At 40.4% G+C, this 20,301-nt stretch overlaps 1 protein-coding gene across 6 annotated transcripts in view; it reads left to right on the top strand.

The window, feature by feature from the left end:
- TRPS1 (transcriptional repressor GATA binding 1) overlaps positions 1 to 20,301 on the top strand; it is a 253,272-nt gene that overhangs the window by 49,243 nt on the left and 183,728 nt on the right. For all 6 annotated transcript variants that reach the window (XM_055127564.1, XM_055127562.1, XM_004607657.2 and 3 more), the window contains 2 exons: positions 901 to 1,829; positions 16,955 to 18,084. In XM_055127564.1, coding sequence (XP_054983539.1) covers positions 903 to 1,829; positions 16,955 to 18,084 — 2,057 coding nt within the window. In that variant the 5' untranslated portion in view covers positions 901 to 902. The remainder of the gene's footprint in view (positions 1 to 900; positions 1,830 to 16,954; positions 18,085 to 20,301) is intronic.

Consider the following 20,301-nt stretch of genomic DNA (forward strand, 5'->3'; position numbering starts at 1 on the left):
ATGGCTAACGTTTTGCCAATTTGAGCTATAAAATGACACTATTGTGGGGATTCCATATAATATTGTGCTTTAGTTAACTTCCTATCTGTTCCCCTATAGTGAAATTGGTGCTATTTCTACCAGGTTGTAAGTAGAAACCAGGGCTTAGATTTACCACCATGATGGATGGAGTCCTAGAAACTCCTGATTTCAGTCACTAGGAGGTGTTCCAGGTCCTGTTCCAAACTTGCAGTGAAGCCACTACCTGGGGCTTCAAGAAACATGTCTGTAGAACAGAAAATAAACGTTTGTCTTCTCCGTTTCTGAAAGTATTGGGGCAGTTTTTACTCCATTAATAATCTGCTTTTGTGTTTCTGATTGAGATTGTATATTTGGAACTGTGCTTATGTCTTAGTTGTAGTGTGTAACAATACTGATTTCTAGGTTATATTATTTTTATACCTAGATATATTGTGTAGATGAGCATGTGATGCATTTTTTAGAAACTTATATCTATATATCTATATATTTATATATAAACATTACATAACATGCAGCAAGTTAAGTACATAAGCAGGTGTACATATGGACAATAATTGAAAAAGACATTGAAGAAAATATACTTGGCAGCAAAGCCTAACTAATACAAAGGATAGAACTAGTAATAGTGAATCTCTCATTGCCCATAAAACTGCTTGAAAATACTGGCGCTCTGTGACATCACTAATTCTAAATGTAATTGTTTGCTTTAGTTTCAACTCCTTGCTATTTTTAAAATGCAGTTTCCCCCCCCCCCACAGAGGAAGTTTTTAATGTACCTTAAAAATCCTTGAATAGAATAAGTAAAATGTTCTAGATTCCATGACATGTCTGCAATCTTTAAATAACTCTGTATCTTCCTGTGCCTTGTGTTTTTTGCAGATATGGTCCGGAAAAAGAACCCCCCTCTGAGAAACGTTGCTAGTGAAGGCGAGGGCCAGACCCTGGAGCCTACAGGTACAGAAAGCAAGGTATCTGGAAAGAACAAAGAATTTCCTGCAGATCAGATGTCAGAAAATACGGATCAGAGTGATGCTGCAGAGCTAAATAATAAGGAGGAACATAGCTTGCATGGCCAAGATCCATCGTCGAGCAGTAAGAAAGACTTAAAAAGCTCTGTCCTGAGTGAGAAGGCTGGCTTCAATTATGAAAGCCCCAGTAAGGGCGGAAACCTTCCCTCCTTCCCACATGATGAGGTGACAGAGAGAAATATGTTGGCTTTCTCATCTCCAGCTGCTGGGGGAGTCTGTGAGCCCTTGAAGTCTCCTCAGAGAGCAGAGACAGATGACCCTCAAGATATGGCCTGTACCCCATCCGGGGACTCGTTGGAGACAAAGGAAGATCAGAAGATGTCACCAAAAGCTACCGAGGAAACAGGGCAAGTGCAGAGTGGTCAAGCCAATTGTCAAGGCTCCAGCCCCATTTCAGTGGCCTCAAAAAACCCACAAGTGCCTTCAGATGGGGGTGTAAGACTGAATAAATCCAAAACTGACGTACTGGTCAATGACAACCCAGACCCGGCACCTCTGTCTCCAGAGCTTCAGGACTTTAAATGCAATATCTGTGGATATGGTTACTATGGCAACGACCCCACAGATCTGATCAAGCACTTCCGAAAGTATCACTTAGGACTGCATAACCGCACCAGGCAGGATGCTGAACTGGACAGCAAAATCTTGGCCCTTCATAACATGGTGCAGTTCAGCCATTCCAAAGACTTCCAGAAGGTGAACCGTTCCGTGCTTTCTGGTGTGTTGCAGGACATCAATTCTTCAAGGCCTGTTTTACTAAATGGAACCTACGATGTACAGGTTCGTGTCTGTATAGTGATGGTCTCTTTGCACAGAAAATGGTGCTTGTAAAGAAAGGGGAATTCTTAGCATGCGAGTAAAAATCACATTCCCAGTAACGAAGGGGTGGCCTGCTAAGGAAAAGAGCTGGTAACCCACCAAGACTCTCCCAAATGTGCATTTAGAGTCAGTCTTTATATACCCTCTCATCAAGGGAAATAACCCCATTATTTCTCTATTTCTCTTAAGTTGGGAAGAGTCTTCTGTGGAATTACTTTGAATTAATACTTTTGGACCTATTTCAGGGTTCCTGATTTTCTCCCAGCCCTTTAAAAATGATAATAATCTTTATCATTTTATATTATAATTCTTTATGCTTTGACTCATTTTAGATTATAAAGCTTTTGATACAGTTTTTTTTTTATGGAGGGTTTTTCCTGAGTCTTGGGTACGGATTTGATTTTATACTCAGATGGATGTCAGATTGGAGTAGATATGGGTCATAATGATTGTCCGAGATACACTTCTGAAAGGACCGCATAATTATGAAAAGGTGGAAATACGATTTTACATTGATTCAAAAGAAGTCCATATGATTGTAAGTATTTAAGGACTTTAGAATAACCTTGGTGTGTGTGCCAAGCAAATATCTTTTTCTGAGTTTAAGGGAAGTAATAATGAGGCATGACAGTATTTAGTATTAATTGAGATTTCTACTTATTTAAGGCTGAAGTACATATTTCTTCTACTTTCAGCCTTTATTGTACGGCACATGTGAATTTAAAGCAACAATAAATAACATTTCAGATACAGTGAAATGTAGAATTGAGTGTAAAAAAATAATTTATTTCATTTTAGCACAGTTGAAACTCACAGTCAGCTTGAGAAAGTAATTTTTTTCCTTTTCTGTTACAGTTCATAGGTTTTTATTGTATCTATGAGGCAAGAGGATTTCAAAACATATTAAGTTTAACATTAACCTTCTTTAGGAGTGATTAGAAGTACGAGAGAACTAATAAAATCACATCACACTTATTTGACCCACTAAATTGCTTAAAATATAAGTCATTTTTAGCAACTCAATAGGCACAGAACATTTGTTCTGCATCTCTCTGTTGACCTAGTGCCAATTAAGAAAGGCAAGCAAATGGGTTATAAATAACAGGTAGTGAAGACATTTAGCAAAAGAATCTGGAGAGAGATTTTTAAAGTCCTTTCTATGTCAGAATGGCAATCTTAACCGCTTTAAGAGAGATACAAAGAAGAACTCTTAAAAAGCCGATTTCATCTTTGTGGAGCGCTCTTAAAAATTCCATCTTACTTTGTGACTTTCCACAAATAGAATTATTTCTGTGGAGCATCAAATTAAGCCAACATAGTTATTATGCATGAAAGCTACATGCTTTGAACTGCTGTCTTATTAAAGATCATTTCTCTGTCTGATGTCAGATTCACTCTGCTGTCAAACTATGATTGGAAAGCAAATACGTGTTTTAGATAAAAGGTTTAGAAGTGAATAATGTCAGCATGTGAAATGGTGTTTTATAATTAGCAAGTAATATGATGTTAATACCTGGATTTCCGGCAAGAGTTTCAGTTTGTTCACTCTGGGGACGACTTCTGAGGGAAGCTGATGCAGGCTGTCAGGAGAGCTCTAAAACCAGATTACCAGGGCCTAGAGTTGGGAAGAATTCAGACTTTTTAAACACAGCCCCATTTCCCCCAAACAGTTATTTGTTAGATTCTTAGTTATTTATAGTAAAGTTTATGTTGGGGTAGAACGAGCTGGACACTTTTCCTGGGCAGTGATTTGAGAAATAAAACAGATGTGTGAGCTATCTGAGTTTGAACTAATAGAACTAGAAATAAAACAGCTGATCCTTGGCGATGTTGTCCACTAAATGCTTGCAAGTGCACATAGTAAAGACAAAAAAATGGTAGGAAAAAGGACGGAAGATCATCTTCAGATCCATTTTTTTTTTCTCTCCCGAAGAGAAATCATAGAGCTAAAAATAGGAAAAAAAGCAATCTGTGGGAAAAGTGGGTGATTAGTTCAAAGAAACAATTGTGTTTAGAAACGGAGTCTAAAGCGGGTTAACTTCCTTCCACTTATGAAGAGAGCACAAATGCACTTTAGGCCAAATGCTAATCTTGTCTACTTTGCGCGTCTATCAGATGTTGATCCAGAAACGTTTCTGAATATAAGTAACGATTATTTTTATGTTGAAATGATAGGGAGCAGCTCCCTACGTGTGTAACAGAATAAAAAGCACATCTGATCTCCCCTCTTTTAGCCACACTTGTTCGTGTGACTGAAAGGCGGGCCATTTGAGCAACTCTCCCCCTGCACTTGAGCTATGTGGAGTCTAAAACCTGGCGGAGAGAAATTGCTGTTTCCTGAATAAATTCTTTGATGCAGTTGTGTCAGAAATTCATAGCAAGTTAATGTCTTGTGTGGAATCTGATAAAAGATGTTGATCAATAAGGGTATTTCAGACAAATGATCATCAGTTTCAGGAATTATTTATATAACTGTAAGTTAATTGAAGTAATAGATGAGCAGTTCATTCATCTTTTTCAACTGAGCCAGGCTTTTAAAAAAGAACATGCAGGACAGTTGGTGGTTAATGATAGATTTATGACGTTTTAGGCAGGGGATGGGAGGAGAAGGGAAGGAGCGCCCCCCCCCTTTTTTTTTAAGGACTTAAGAACATTGTGACTTTGATCTGTGTTTTGGTTTGACATGGAGGATTTTAAATAATTTAAACTGATTGAATGCAAACATTATCCAATTGGAAAGGAAGAATTCGAAGAAATTTTTAGATTTCCAGTTTTAAGACGCAGTGTAAAGGTTGATTGATGTCTGTACATATCGGTCCTGACAAGATCCCCTTCTGTGTAAATTTTATTACAAAAAAAGAAAGTTAAAGAACTACGAATGTCTGAAAAAAAGAGAGAGAAAATAAAGTGTCAACCTATTTCTCTGAATTACACAATAGATAGAGCCGCAGCTGGTTATTGGGTGTTACTCTAAAAAGCCTTTCTAAAACCAGGACTTGTTTTCTCAGTCTTTTGAATTTAGAATTCTTCCTCCAATATCCCCCAGCCAGCCCCAACTGTGGAGGGTATTATACTCAGCCTAGAAAGCATAGATGTGGACTCTTTTATTAAGAAAAACAGAAAAATGAGCAAGCATAGCTACAGAACAAATCACGAACAGGCTGTTCATTTCTCAAATTTGTTTTAATTTTACTTTCATGTTTTACCAATGATTATACTTAAGATTTTTCTTCCTTTTTTTTTTTTTTTTAATAATGGAGGTGGCCTGATTGGTAAGGTCTTCCTTCCTGTAAGTTTTACTACATCTATTCAGCCTTTGAGGCTCATGCATAGACCAATAATAGGACAAGAGATTGAGTTCTTCAAAAAGTAATTACAGCTTTTTTCTTTTTAATCTGCTTTATTATGCTTATATTTAAACCATCATTGACGGGAAACCTGCGTTGTTAAACACGGACTGTGTTGTTTCATTAGGGCTCACTGCACTGTGCATTAGGGCGTTTGCATCATCTTTATGGGGGAGCTCTTAGCTCTCAGATCAGGTTTTAAATGTCGGAGTCCTGTCAGGTGATGCTTCCCACGGGAAAGTTCAAGCTATCCTAAGTTTATAAATGCTCCCCATGTTCATGTGGCCTTCCCATAGTGTGAGCAAACCTTTCCTGTGGATCCTGCATTATTCAAGATTCCCAAGAAGGTAGCCACCAGATGCCAGCTACTAAGTTCATGTGTCTGATAATGAAATCCTGCAGCATTAAAGAAGAGTCTCACCTTTATTTGGCCAGTGACTAGCTTGTATTGGAACAAGGGTCTCACACTTCTGTTGCATGAATTTTTTTTTTATCAGAATTGCATAATATGTCATGTTAGAAACAGGAAAAACAGATTTTTAGAGATAGGAAGTCAGTTTTTGTATTTATCTCTCTCTGCAAGCCATAGTCCATAGTGACCCTTGCTTGGCCTATATCAGTAAATTCATCTGAAAAAGGGGGTTGCAATTTGGTTTGGAAAAAAATGAATTCAAGCACGATTAACCTCATCTTTGGTCTGTTTGGACTTTTCTTGATTCTTCTGAATTTTTTTCTCTTTTTGAGTTTCCTTTGACGTAGAGAAAGTTGTACAACTTTGGAAAAAGTTGTAGGTCTTGGCAGGTTTCCTTTGTGTTTTTGAATTGAAGACAATTGGATTATATAAAAACTAGTGAATGAGACTTTAATCGTTTCATACAGTCTATAGAGAACAGAAGTCTATGAACCCATACTTACTTTCAGACCTGTGTTTCTTCAACAAGTGGCCTGTTATCTATGAATTAGGTATGCAAAATAAAACTTGTTCTCTGCCTATGGCCATAACATAAAGGAAAGTGCTGGTACTTATCGGGCTGCTTCCATCATCAGTGGAGATGACCAGGCTGGATAAAGTGGCCACCTGGCAAGGGTGAATAGCTTGAGTCTCTTCACTAATCTCTTTCCCTATTTGATGGTTAAATCTCTACTTGGCTTTGTTACATGAAGGTCAATATGATAAATGTCAATCCCTCTTTGATTTTCGGTTTGCTGTTGTTTAAAGAACACGTGTCACTTTCTGGAGAATCTGCTATTTCTGTCTAGGGAGAATGTTTAGACTTCAGAAATAGCTATCAGTGCATCCAATCAAAGTTAAAGTTACTCAGTCCTTCGGAAAAGATTCGATCTTTAGTTGGCTTGCTCTGTAACTATAGCAAGTCAGCATATTGCTCATGTTCTTTGTTTCTTGGGTCATTGTAATTACAGCACACATGCAGCTGTTAGAGATGCGGATCCTTAAGCAGTGGGCTAATCACAGGAAAGTCAGAGGGAAGGAGTACTTCATTTTACTTTTTGCTTTCTGTCCTGGAGTCAGTTGCCAGGAATCCATGATCCAGGGCTAACTTGAATCCCTTATCATGTGATTTCAGAGTTTGCAATGAGTGTTTCGGGTTTTTTCAAAATATAAACAAAGGAATTGGTTCAGTTTCAATGGGAAGTCAAATACAAAATTAATTTCATGACTTTCAGTTTGATGTGAATCCAGTAGATCAAAATTAGATGTACTTTTTTCATATCCTTGGAAGCACAGTCAAAACTGCACATACAAGTTGCAGAGAGATAGTCCAGGAGTTAAGGGGCTTGTCCTGCATACAGCTCACCCTCATTCAGTCTCTCGCACTGCACATAGTATCAGCCGGCGCCTCTGAGCCCCTGCTCATAGTGACCTCTGCACACAGAGCCAGGACTTGGCACTGAGTACTGCCAGGTGTGACCTCCCCCTAATAAAGCACACGTTTTCTTCCCCCCCCACCATTTGAATTCAGTTCTAAAAATAGCTTACATTTATGAAGGTTTTCTTACGTCCATAGGTGGGTGGAAGTTTCTTACATGTATGAACTCATGAACTCATCTTAAAGCCCTTAGACACTTTGATTTTTTCCATTTTATGCAGTGAAGTAACAGGTGTGAAGGAGTTTAAAGGAAGCTGCTCAAGTTTACAGCTTAATAAGAGGGGCATGGTGGGGAGCATGGGATGTAACCAGCATATGTAGCTTACAGAAACCTCCCTAACCACTGTGACATCTGGCCTTCCAAAATGCAAGACTGAGTATATGCAACTAGAAACACAGTAGAAGACAGGTCCACCCAGGTAAGGCTGGGGATAGAATCCTGGGCTGCGTGGTGTATACCCTGAGGATCACATTGTCTTCATAAGATTTCTTTAAGATTGCTTTCCTTTATCCCCTCTGTAATGCTGCCTTATTTGAATTTAGGTTTATAATGGTAATCTTCAAAAAGAAAATAAATTTTGTCAGCTTACCTGTAAAACACATTGTGATATAATTCTTACGAGTCCCGTTGTTGGACTAGAGTAATAGCACAGAGAGTAGGGCGTTTGCCTTGCACGTGGCCGACCCGGGTTGATTCCTCTGTCCCTCTTGCAGAGTCTGGCAATCTACGGAGAGTATCCCACCCGCATGGCAGAGTCTGGCAAGCTACCCGTGGCATATTTGATATGCCAAAAACAGTAACAGGTCTCACACTAGAGACGTTACTGTTGTCTGCTCAAGCAAATCCATGAACAACGGGAGGACAGTGCAGTGCAGTGCTACAGCCCTGTTGTTGCAGTAATGAGTTCTGATAGAGCAAGGACCAAATTTTTATGTAACCAATTAAGAACGCAGTGTTCTATCCTCATGTTATTTGTTTCACTTCTTTTAATTCTGTCACACCAAGCTGTGCTAAGGGCTTATTCCTGGCTCTGCACTCTGGGATCACTCTTGTTGAGACTTAGGGAATCTCCTGGGGTGCTGGGGATTGAACCCTGGTCCTCCATGGGCAAGGCAAGTACCCTACCCGCTCAACTATCTCTCTGTCCTCAGATGAAAGGGGCATTCTTCCTTGTATATGATTTAATTCATATTCTTATTTAGATGATATTTTTAGGGATTTGTTTTAGTAAACACTGAGATTTACTCTGTACCACCTTGATGGTTGGTTTTTCAAGGAAGATTACATATTAAGAGGATACACCTGGCTCCAGTTTATATTCTCCAAGGTTGTGTAATTAAAAGTTTTACCCTCTGCTTAAGAGTAAGTGTAGGAAAATGGAGGCAGAGAGAACACCAGAATGCCTTTGGAGTGGCTAATTTGAATGCGCTGCATACCCAGCCAGGCTTTGACTAAGCTGGGAAGGAGGGAGGAGGATGGCTCCTGGGAGGAGTTTGAGAATTGAGACATAGTAGAATTGAATAGATCTTTAGTTTTTACTATTTAAAAAATTGGCCTGTGTATGGGAGGGGGCCCATGGGGGATGGAGTTTGAGCCATACTGGCAGTGCTAAGGGCTTACTCTTGGCTCTGTGCTCAGGGATCACTCCTGGTGGGGCATGGGTGGACCATATGGGGGGTGAAGCGGGGGGACATTGAACCCAGATGAACCACATGCAAGGCCCATGTCTTCACTGCTGTATAGTCACACTGACCTTAGTTCTTTAAGTTTGCAGATGCCTCGTTGATGTCGGATGAAAGCACACCTGGCTTATTTCATGGCTCCCATTTGGGGAACCCTGAAATAAACACTGCTTTGTCCTAAGACCTGTTTTACCAGCTGTTAGCTCCTTCACCATAGTCTGTTGCAAAGTCAACATCTGTACAACTGATGTTCTTAGCTTCTCCCCTAAAGCTTCCTTTCTCCCCTGCTATGTTCTCTACTAGCCTTTCCAAGCCAGGCTTGAAGAAAGGAGTTAGCAAGGGGTCATTTCTGCTGCATCACACACGACTGAGTAGTTTGCCTGTCTTTCTTCTTTTTCTGCCATGCCTTTCAAATTGACTTAACATTTTTTTCTTTGACATTTTGACCTTTATCTTTCTCACTCCTCATCTCAGCCACCTCTTCTCTCCCACCCCTACTTTCCCCTCTGTTCTTTTTCCTCCTTCCATCCTCCTCTCTATGCCCTTGTCCCCTCTTCTCTGTCCCATTGATTCTCCTTTCCTTCCTTTATGTTGGTTTTGGGTTACACCTAGTGATGCTCAGGGCTTACTCCTGGCTCTGCATTCAGTAATTATTTCTGGTGGTGCTCAGGGGACCATATCGTGGATGCCAGGGAATGAAAACAGGTCAGCCATGTACCCACTGTATTATCTTCCCAACCCTCTCCTTTTTAACTTTTAAATGATTCGATTTCCAGTTCTATCTTACTATGGTTTGTAGTAAGTGTAACTCTCTTTTCTATAAAAATTGTATCTTTTGAACTGCTCATGCATCATTAAACATACATACTCCAATAAGACATGACCTTGCTAAATGATCTCTGCTGCCCTCAGTTTCCCTGACAATTCCAGAATGACTTGCACTCTTTCATCCTCAAACTTTCCTCATGTTTCTTGTATCAAAAAATCCTGTCCAGGTTCACTGTCTTTGTGGCTCATTTCCGGTGGTCACTTGTTTGCGTACAGCTCTGTCATCACCAGCTTTTGCTTGCCTCTGCGGACCCGCCAGTGTAGGTTAGGTCCTCCTTTCTATGTTGGTAAAGCACGTGGGATCTCTCTCTGCATCTCTGCAGAAGCACTTTTCCTGGGGCTGCCATTTCTTTACCTGTGAGGTTTCTGTAATACACTGAGTGGCTGGAATTTTGAATTTTTTAATCTATTTTTTGTGTATATACCAGTTTTCCCAACACCATTAAATATATTTTAAATATTGTATTATTGAATCAGATAGAACCTTAAAAAGCTGTTCATGATTAGGTTTTAGTCATACAATGTTCCAACATCCATCCCTCCACTAGTGTACGTTTCCTAGCGCCAAAGATTTTTTTTTAACTTTTTCGTTACACCCGGCAATGTTCAGGAATTAGTTCTAGAGCTTTGGGGGAACATATGGGATGCCAGGATAGAACCTGCGTCCACTCTGTGCAAAGCAAATGCCCTACCTGCTCTGGCCCATAGGAACTTTGGATTCTGGCACTCTTTTGTGTTTCCCAGTGCTGGGCACACAGTAGGCATGCATCATAGCACCTTTCCCAGAGGAAGGGAATTGCACATGGGTTTCATTAAGATCCTCTCTAGGGTACAGGTCATTCTTGCTTTATTCATTGTGAATCTGCAGTGACTCTGGGCCAAAATGCAGGAGAGCAGTAGTAAGGGCAATGCACTTTGTTTTAAAATTCACTTGCATGACATTTTCTATTTTGTTTTACATTTTACTCTTTAAAAATTAGTTTCTAGTACGTTTTTCATCTTGGGGGTCACCTGTATTTCACTGTGATATATGTATGTGCAACTTTTTTCCCCTCTGGAGCAGCCTGTGTTCTATCTTGAACACTTTTCTCCTCTATCCTTCTCACTCTCCATATTTCTCGAAATAAAATGACTTTGTTTTGGTTTTGGACCACACTTGGCAGTGCTCAGGTGTTACTCCTGGTTCTGCACTCAGAGTCACTCCTGGCGGTGCTCAGGGGACCATATGATCATATGGGATGGTGGGAACTGAACTCAGGTTGACCAGATATAAGGCAAGTGCCTTCCCCACTGTACTGTACCTCCAGACCCCCAAAATAAAATGATTTTAGTTAAAAATAGTATTTCCCAAGTTAATGAGACTGATTTTTATGTTTTATCACCTTTGGTGTTTGATCAGCTCAAATTCCAAATTACCGTAGAGACTTAATTTAATATTATGCTGAGTAAAAAGAGGAAACTCATTTTGGGTAGACTGTTTATTGCTGAAGTCTAAGAAAGCGGATTATAAAATTGACAAAATTGAAAAACACAAAAAATTTTACTTTACCCTTAAGTTTTTTCCTAATGCCCATTTTTAATGCCACCCCAATTAAGTGGTTCTTATAAATACAATAAGAAAGGTTTTATTGAAATTATTCCTGTAACACAAGAAATAGGCTGTGATAGCAGGCTATTGAGATGATTGCCATCTAATTAGATTGATTATTGAACTTCTTTTTTTTTTTTTTTTTTTTTTTTTTTTTTTTTGCTTTTTGGGTCACACCTGGCGATACACAGGGGTCACTCCTGGCTCTGCACTCAGGAATTACCCCTGGTGGTGCTCAGGGGACCATATGGGATGCTGGGAATCGAACCTGGGTCGGGCCGCGTGCAAGGCAAACGCCCTACCTGCTGTGCTATCTCTCCAGCCCCCGATTATTGAACTTCTTAAACATTTAATTTCTATTAGATCATTGAGGCACATGCTATATCCTGCAGTCTTTTTTGAAGTTCTGGAGAATGCAGACTATTCACTGTGTAGATTAGGACATTAATTCTGATTATAGTTATTTTCAGCTAAGATTGACCCTTTGAGATTTCTTCAAATTATTTGTAACATTTGTATTTGAGCAGTGATTTTGAAAAACTTAACTTTCTTACTGTTGAAGATCTCAGGGATTTTTTTTTTTTGACTATCAGCCCATAACCTCAAGTCCTCTTAAATTAGTACACTCCTAATTGTCTCTGTTAGTATCAATTATAGTACTTGAAAATGAACCACATCTGAGGCCGACTTTGTGTTCAGTTCAAACAACTCTTTTTGTTCCATTGAAAATACATGTGCTACAGTGTCATTTTTAGACTTCTGAGGCATTTTAAAAAGCCTCTTTTCCTTTGACATGTTATTTTCGATATTATTCTTATTAGTCTTTGCACCATATTATTTGGAGGAAAGAAATCAATTGAGATTAAAGACCTTGGGATGAACCAAACTTTGATATTTTAAAATGTCTACAGTGAAGCATTTTTGTGAAAAGACATGTAAATCAATTTCACGAAATGCCACTGAACATGATACATGGAAAAACGAAAATTAGAATTAAAAGTGCCATTATAGTTTCCAGTCAGTCAAGAACAATTTAAAATATTTTCCCTTTCATGTGTTTGCAGGTATGTTGGGTGTTTCTCCAGTACCCAAATCCACAAGTGAATGGCTCATTTGTTTTTGGCAAAAATATACCTTTTGTCAGTTTTTTTTTGAAGAAACCCAGAGATGCCCTCTCAAGTCAAGTATGATGAGCCATAGATAACTGCGACTTCCTGACACAGGTCACTCGAGGGGACCTGTTGAGGCATTACTCTGTGCCACCTTCCCAGTTACAGGGTCAGCCATCTCCCCCAGTTATACAGAGTCTCTGCTTACTTCCAAAGATGAATAAAATACTATCCCTTTGGAAGAGAATACAAACAGAACCGGTAGTTTTATAATACCAGAATCAAACTTCTTTGCTAGCCAAGAATACTGGGAGTAGCAAGCTTATGAGTTTGTCATTGAATGACTTCACCACTTCCCCTCTATTTAATCTTTTATCCCATAGGCAGGAGAAATTCAATAAGTTCATTTTATTCAATAATAAGCCCATTCATAGGAATAGTACTGTAGAGGGTGCTGGCTAATACTGTATTCAGTGGCCACATGTGCTTAGTTAAATTTTACTTAATTAAAATTAAATTAGTGAAAAATGAATATAGCTACTTAAGTTGTTTCACTTACCTTATTTCAAGTTATTTCAAATTCTCATTAACCACACATGGCTATTGGCTACTGTGTTAGATGGGGTAGAATATAAAATGTCTGTCATTAGAAAATTATTTTTGTGCAGTATGAACCTAGAATGCTTTGGTGCCTTCTCTCTTGATCCTTACAACAATCCTATGAAATGACAAGGTGCAGAATATTAATTATATCCATAGATGAAGGGAAAGGAAATTTCCAGGGGTTTAATGAGGTGTCTTTTCTCAGAATTTAGCTTATAAAACTTCCTTACAAATTCAGGCAAATGCAAAGTAAAGATGAACACAAATGAATAAAAGCTTGGATTTACAAATTTTGTTCTTAAATACAAATAATTTGAGACAGATATATCTTAGTTTGTTTACTGTTTTATTCCAGTATCTCCTTGGAATAACCATTTTATTATAGTTTGAACTAAAAATGGAGTGTACTGAGTTCAACCATCTTAAAACTTTAAAATATTTTTCTGAATGTGTAGGTATGGTTTTGTAACAATAAAATGCAGTAAACTTTTCTGCAATGCTATTTTTCATAACTCTGTCTAGATTTGTGGTTAGCTGAGAAAAGAATAGTTTTAAATTAATACTTTGGGCCCCTACTAGTAAATTAACATAGTCCATAGTCTTAGGTTTCATCTTATAAAATAGTAAATTATGTTTTATTTTTTGGTGGTGTTTAAATTACACATTATATTTTACTGTAACTTCAGTGTAATTAAAAAGGAGTAGAAGCAAATATGAAATTCTCTCAAATGTAACCTTTAAATCTTTTCTTTTTTAGTTTTTTAAATCTTTTTGAAAGGAAAAAGGAACTGGACAAAGAAATTGTTTCCTTACAATAGCATATAAAATACGTAATTCTAATAATATGTTAGCTTTTAATTATAATGCTGTCATGGTCTACTGCTACTTTCCAAGAGAGGAAATTGATAACCTTTCGAAGTACTAGTATCATTGTCCTTGACATTTAATGAGATTTTTGTTTTTCTCTTCATTTCTTGGTAGTTTGTGAAAGAGCCATCAATGGTCTAAGTGTATCCTTCAGCATACCTTATCTTAAAACATAAAATTATCACTGAATCTCTGAAATTATCTGAAAATGTTAAATTTTGACTAATTTTTCAAAATTAAAACACAAATTTTAGACATATTTAAATAGCCAACTCGAAATACATGACTGCTCTCAGAGCAATTTAGTTCCAAACCCAAATGTTTTACTGGCAGGTTTTGCACAAAGTGGATTTAATTTGATATTCTCCTTACCCAATAGTAATCGCCCTTCACCTGATTTTCTGACTATTAAAATAATGGCCCGATACAAGAGATACAAGAAGGGGTGTCATGTTAATTTGAGTAAAATTTGATTTTACTCCAAAATCATGATTCAGGTTTTCTTAAGACTTTGCATGCTTTTTTTTCTAGCACTTTCATTGTGAACCTGGAAGGAACTTGAGTCTAGGAGATAATAAAAAAAAAAAAGATAAAAGAAAGAAATGGTATGGTGCTCTGATTTCTCAGGAATCCCTGTTTTACAAGCAGAAGTTCAAACATTTTCTACTAGGAATCTCTGGAGCCGTCTGTAAGCTAAGATAAGCCAGTGTCTGTCTCTAGATTGTGTGTGCTGGCTTTCTTTACTTTTATAGGAGAAGAATGATTTCTTTTCTGAATTTGCCCCTCTGAATTCAAGTGTAAGTTCCTGACAAAAGCACCTGAATTAATGATGACAGCCCTTTTAAATGCTTTGTTTGGTTTTGAAAGCAAGGTTTTTCCTCACCTCCAGGGAATTGGGAAATAGATGAAGAAATTTTGTAATATGCATTACACTTCAGTACAACTTTGCATTTCTTTCTCTGTCTTTTTCTTTTTTTGGTAGAGGGTTCAGGGAGGGTTGCTTAGTTGGACATACTCTTTCAGTGCTCAGGAACTGTTTTTGGCACCATGCTTCTTTGGAGAACACCTGGTGGTGGTCTTCGGGGGGCATATGCAGTATCAGGGAGGCACCTTACCCGCTGTTCTGTCTGACCACCACTTTTGGATTTCTTTGGTCATGCAAGGACTGGGTTACAGTGGAGAATCGATTGTGCAGTCTGACTTTGAGTGACTCACACTTCTGAGGAGTTGATAAGTGACTGGTGGGACATGCCCCTGTCCATTACCTTCTGTTTCTTAGATGAATCTTAAGGTTGCACAGAAACATTGTACTCCTCTGAGGTTTGTGGGAGACCTTCTTTTAATAGGAAGTAATGTTGGTTTGCTTCAGTGTTAATGCACAGTTGCTAGAATTGTTGCCCTAGGAATAAAATTATAGGCTGAGGGAACTTTTGGCCAGAGAGCTTAAGGAATTTGATCAACACCCCAGTTTGGTAAGTGGCAGCCTGTACTTCAGTCTCCATGTTGTAGACTGGAAGTACAAACAGGGCAGTCTGTGAACCAAAGCAAAATTATTTGCCTATTAAATAAAATGATTTTGAAATTTCTCATGGAGCGATTTGGATATGAGCAGTGATCACACATGTCATTTTTGAGCAGCTGTTGGAAAAGGCAGAATATGATTATACCACGTGCTTAATCTATTACATCTGGATGCTGGGGAAAAAAAAAGTAGGACGCTGATGGTTGGAAGAAAAATCTCTCCCTTATTGGAACACTCCATAGAAAACTCCATGTTATGGGGGCCAGAGAGGTAGAACAGCCAGCATGTGGGATGCTTGCCCTATACGTGGCTGACCTGGGTTCGGTCCCCTAGAGCCCTCCCAGAAGTGAGCTCAGAGCACAGAGTCTGGAGTAAGACCTGGGTACTGATGAGTGTGGGCCCCAGACTGGAACCAAACCAAACAGACAACCCTCCTATTTTAAATTATGAATTTGGGCTTACTTGGGTGCACTTAACTGCCTGTTGAGGTTGAAGCTTAGAAATGATTTGAGAGGAAGACCTCTTTGAAGGCATTTATTGTCCTCGTACTTATAACTCTCATAATTTTGGATCCTTTTTTTTTTTGCTTTTTTGGGGTCACACCCAGCGATGCTCAGGGGTTACTCCTGGCTCTGCACTCAGGAATTACTCCTGGCAGTGCTCAGGGCACCATATGGGATGCTGGGAATTGAACCTGGGTTGACCGCATGCACGGCAAATGCCCTACCCACTGTGCTATTGCTCCAGCCCCGTGATAGGTATTTTTATGGTGAAGTTATTTTATGTTGGCTTAGAACATCCCATAACCCTCTCGGAGGAGAGACTGGGCCTTTGTGATGAGACAGAGCCTGAATCAGATACGTCCAAAATACTTAAAAGTTTTATCTTGGTCTTTTGTCAAGATTTTAAATCTGCATTTATTAATTTCTAATCTGGTTGAGTAATTAATAAACCATTTCATGTGATCATTTGGGCACTTATACTTTGCTTAAAAGATAGGCTTTATCTTTGCCTGCAGCCTCATTGTTTTAGGAACTGAATAGAGGATTTCCCTGAAACATGACTCCATTGAGTAATCTCCACTCCATTGAGTAATCTCTAAGCAACTGCCTCTGGTTTTGACAGCAACCCTCACCATGGGGAGGAGAAATTGCACATGATTTGGATGCTTCTGTAGGAATGTGGTTTGAAGGATGTAGTAGTAAAACCTGCTTACTTGAAAATTGTCTTTATTATGAAGTCCTTCCAGTTGACTCTAGTACTTTCATTACTTACTGTCGTCTGTTACCGTGGTCAGAAATGTTTAGCATAATGGGTCTCTCAAAGAGTAGCTATTGAGAAATGAGGAGTGAATTTATTTGGCTCTGATTATTCAAGTGGTTTCATAATAGGCAGAAGTATTATTGTATTTTTTGTGGAGGAGAGGTTGGGACCGTACCAAGTGTTGCTCAGGGGTCACTCCTGGGTGTACTAAGAATCGGCGATGCCAGGGATTGAACTGGGGAAGGCAGGCTTCTTAACCCCCTATGCTCTCTTGGGTCCTCTGTTGTGGCTATGGATAAGGAGTACTGGGTACTGTCCTCTCGTGCCCTTTGCAGAGAACATTGAACAATCCCTTTAAAGCAGTATCCCTCTCTTCTTCTATACCAGGTCACTTCAGGTGGAACGTTCATTGGCATCGGCCGGAAAACCCCAGATTGCCAAGGAAACACCAAGTACTTCCGCTGCAAATTCTGCAATTTTACGTATATGGGCAACTCATCAACTGAACTCGAGCAGCATTTTCTTCAGACTCACCCGAACAAAATCAAAGCGTCTCTTCCATCCTCGGAGGCTGCCAAACCTTCCGAGAAGAACTCTAACAAATCCCTCGCTGCACATCGCCCCGGTGACTCCGGGGACTCGGGGAAGTGGCAGGATAAGATCACGGTCAAGGCAGGAGATGACACTCCTGTCGGCTACTCGGTGCCCATCAAGCCCCTGGAGTCCTCAAGACAGAATGGCACAGAGGCCACCAGTTACTACTGGTGTAAATTCTGTAGTTTCAGCTGCGAGTCTTCGAGCTCACTCAAGCTGCTAGAACATTATGGCAAGCAGCACGGGGCTGCCGTGTCAGGTAGCCTTAACCCAGAGTTGAACGAGAAGATCTCTAGGGGCTCTGTCATTAACCAGAACGATCTAGCCAGAAGTGCAGAAGGGGACCCCATGCCCAAGGTAGACAAGGGCTCTGGTGGGGCTAAGAAGAAAGACTTCTCCAGCAAGGGAGCGGAGGACAATGTGGTCACGAGCTACAATTGTCAGTTCTGCGACTTTCGCTATTCTAAGAGCCACGGCCCCGACGTGATCGTGGTGGGGCCCCTTCTCCGTCACTATCAGCAGCTCCATAACATCCATAAGTGTACCATTAAGCACTGTCCGTTCTGTCCCCGAGGCCTCTGTAGCCCCGAAAAGCACCTTGGAGAGATCACTTACCCTTTCGCGTGTAGAAAAAGTAATTGTTCCCACTGTGCGCTCTTGCTTTTGCACTTGTCCCCCGGGGCGGCCGGAAGCTCCCGAGTCAAGCACCAGTGCCACCAGTGCTCCTTCTCCACCCCCGATGTAGATGTGCTCCTGTTCCATTACGAGAGCGCGCACGAGCCGCAGGCGTCCGAGGTCAAACAGGAAGCCAACCATCTGCAAGGGTTGGAAGGGCAGCCGGCGGTCAAGGACAGCAAAGAACACTCATGTACCAAATGTGATTTTATTACCCAGGTGGAAGAAGAGATTTCTCGACACTACAGGTAAGCCCTCTGCAGTGGGGATCGCTGCTGTGACGGTAGGCAGAATGCAGGGGCTGACAGAAGACCTGGGTGGGGAGGGTTGCACCCTTAAGGACATTTAGAAGCTCCCATCACTGTGCCTTCATAAAGCTGCTTATTTCGTATTTATGAATAGGTTAACCCCGGCTTTGACTTTAGCCCCTTGATTCGGCTCCCTTCCTCTTTGCACGTTTTTACAGCATTGAGAGTAATGCTGGAGAATTTACTCTTTATTGTGATTCATGTATTTCCTCCCGCTGTGTGTGACTCCCGCATCTGATAAGATTTGATGGAGTAGATCCCAAAGGAAACGTCCTACTCCATCGTGTGTTTATTTGCCTTTCTGAGGCTCAGACTGAGAAAATACTGCCGACTTTTCTTTCCCGAAGTGATTGGACTTCTTTTTAGGTTCCTCCTCCTATTGCGCGCTGGAAGGTGAGAATTCTGTGCTGTGTATATCTTTGAATTTCTGTCTCTCTCCTCAGACTGGAGCGATAGCACAGCGGGTCGTGCATTTGCCTTGCACCCGTCCAACCCAGGTTTGATTCCTCTGTCCCTCTCGGAGAGCCCGGCGAGCTACCGAGAGTATCCTGCCCGCACGGCAGAGCCTGGCAAGCTACCCGTGGCGTATTCGATGTGCCAAAAGCAGTAACAAGTCTCACAATGGAGACATTACTGGTGCCCGGTCAAGCAAATCGATGAGCAATGGGATGACAGTGCTACAGTGCTCCTCAGAGTATCTGAGCTGCTGCCCTTTCTTTGGCTTCGTAAGGAGCAGTAGGATTGTGTTAGTGTTTTCCTTCAGCTGCTCCCTGTTTTCCTTTATAAACACTAATTTTTCCCAGTTCATCTTTCATATTATTGATCGTGGTTGGGGGGAGTTAGGTTATGACCAGCAATGCTCAGGGCTGTCCCTACACCTCCTTAGGGATCATTTGTGACAGTCTTTGGGAGAACAGATATGACGAGCCATATTAATATCCCATAAGCAGGGGTCCTATGGATGTGTGCAAGGCATGTACCTTACTCCTGTTCTATTTCACCTGCCCCGGAACCTACACTTTAGGAGGAACAGTTTTAACCGATCATTCTTGAATTGATGAATGTCGCCAGAAGGGCAGCAGAGAGCACTGTATTTGGGTTTCTCTTTTATGTTTCTGGGTTTCTGAGTATCAGAGATCAAGCCCACGGACCTTATACCTGCAAAGTCAAAGTGTTCTATACCACTGGGCTGCATCCACCTCTCCAAACACTGAATTTGTCTACAATGACAACATCGTCCAAAGGAACATTTAAACTTCAACTGTTAGAAGTAGGAATGTGTTCAGCAAAATCCTGGCATTATAGAGCTCAGATATCATGATGGGCTTATTCGGTGCTTTCTTGTTACTGTGCTTGTAAGTAGCAAAGGAAAGCGTTTCTATACTGTCTCAGTGCTCTTCTAGATGGAGACTCCATATTCTAATTTAAGAAGCTAGTTATTTTAATGTCACATTCCAAGATTTTTAACTGGTTCCTCCTGTTCTTTGTGACAGTTGGGTTAGTCCAAGTGTGCGTATGTTTCCCCAGTCAGAGTAATGAAGCACTCATGCCCAGCAATAGGCTAATAATGTTAGATGTTAATTTGAAGGGCATCCTAATGTTCACAGTGAATCTAAATGTTCAGAAAACACTTCTTTGAGGTTTACACTGTTTAATTTATAAGGTCATCCTTGGGAAAGACAGTCCTGCTATCAAGTAAGTGTTCACACTTGGAGTGACTGCCTCCTCTGATGTTAGCTGCATGCAAATTTATTTCTGGGGCTAGCAGACATTAGCTTCTTACTGAGCTTTACCAGTGTGGATAAACGCATATGTGCATATGGTGCATGTACATATGTTACGTGATGTAAAAATTAGATAAGCTGGCTTTTTTTTTTTTAAAGTACACACTTTTGGGACTGAGAGAGAGTAGAGCTAGTAAGTTACTTTCCTTGCATGCAGCAGACCCAGGTTTGACCCTCAACACTGCACATGTCCCATGAGCCCTGCCATGAATGATCCTTGAGCACAGAGCTAGGAGTAAGCCCTGAGCACTCTTGCTGTAGTCCAAAAACTAGACTTTTTTTTTTTTTTGCTTTTTGGGTCACACCCAGCGATGCTCAGGGGTTACTCCTGGCTTTGCACTCAGGAATTACTCCTGGCAGAGCTTGGGGGACC

This window comes from Sorex araneus, chromosome 2 (assembly GCF_027595985.1).
Source record: "Sorex araneus isolate mSorAra2 chromosome 2, mSorAra2.pri, whole genome shotgun sequence".
In the NCBI taxonomy this organism is placed as follows: domain Eukaryota; kingdom Metazoa; phylum Chordata; class Mammalia; order Eulipotyphla; family Soricidae; genus Sorex; species Sorex araneus.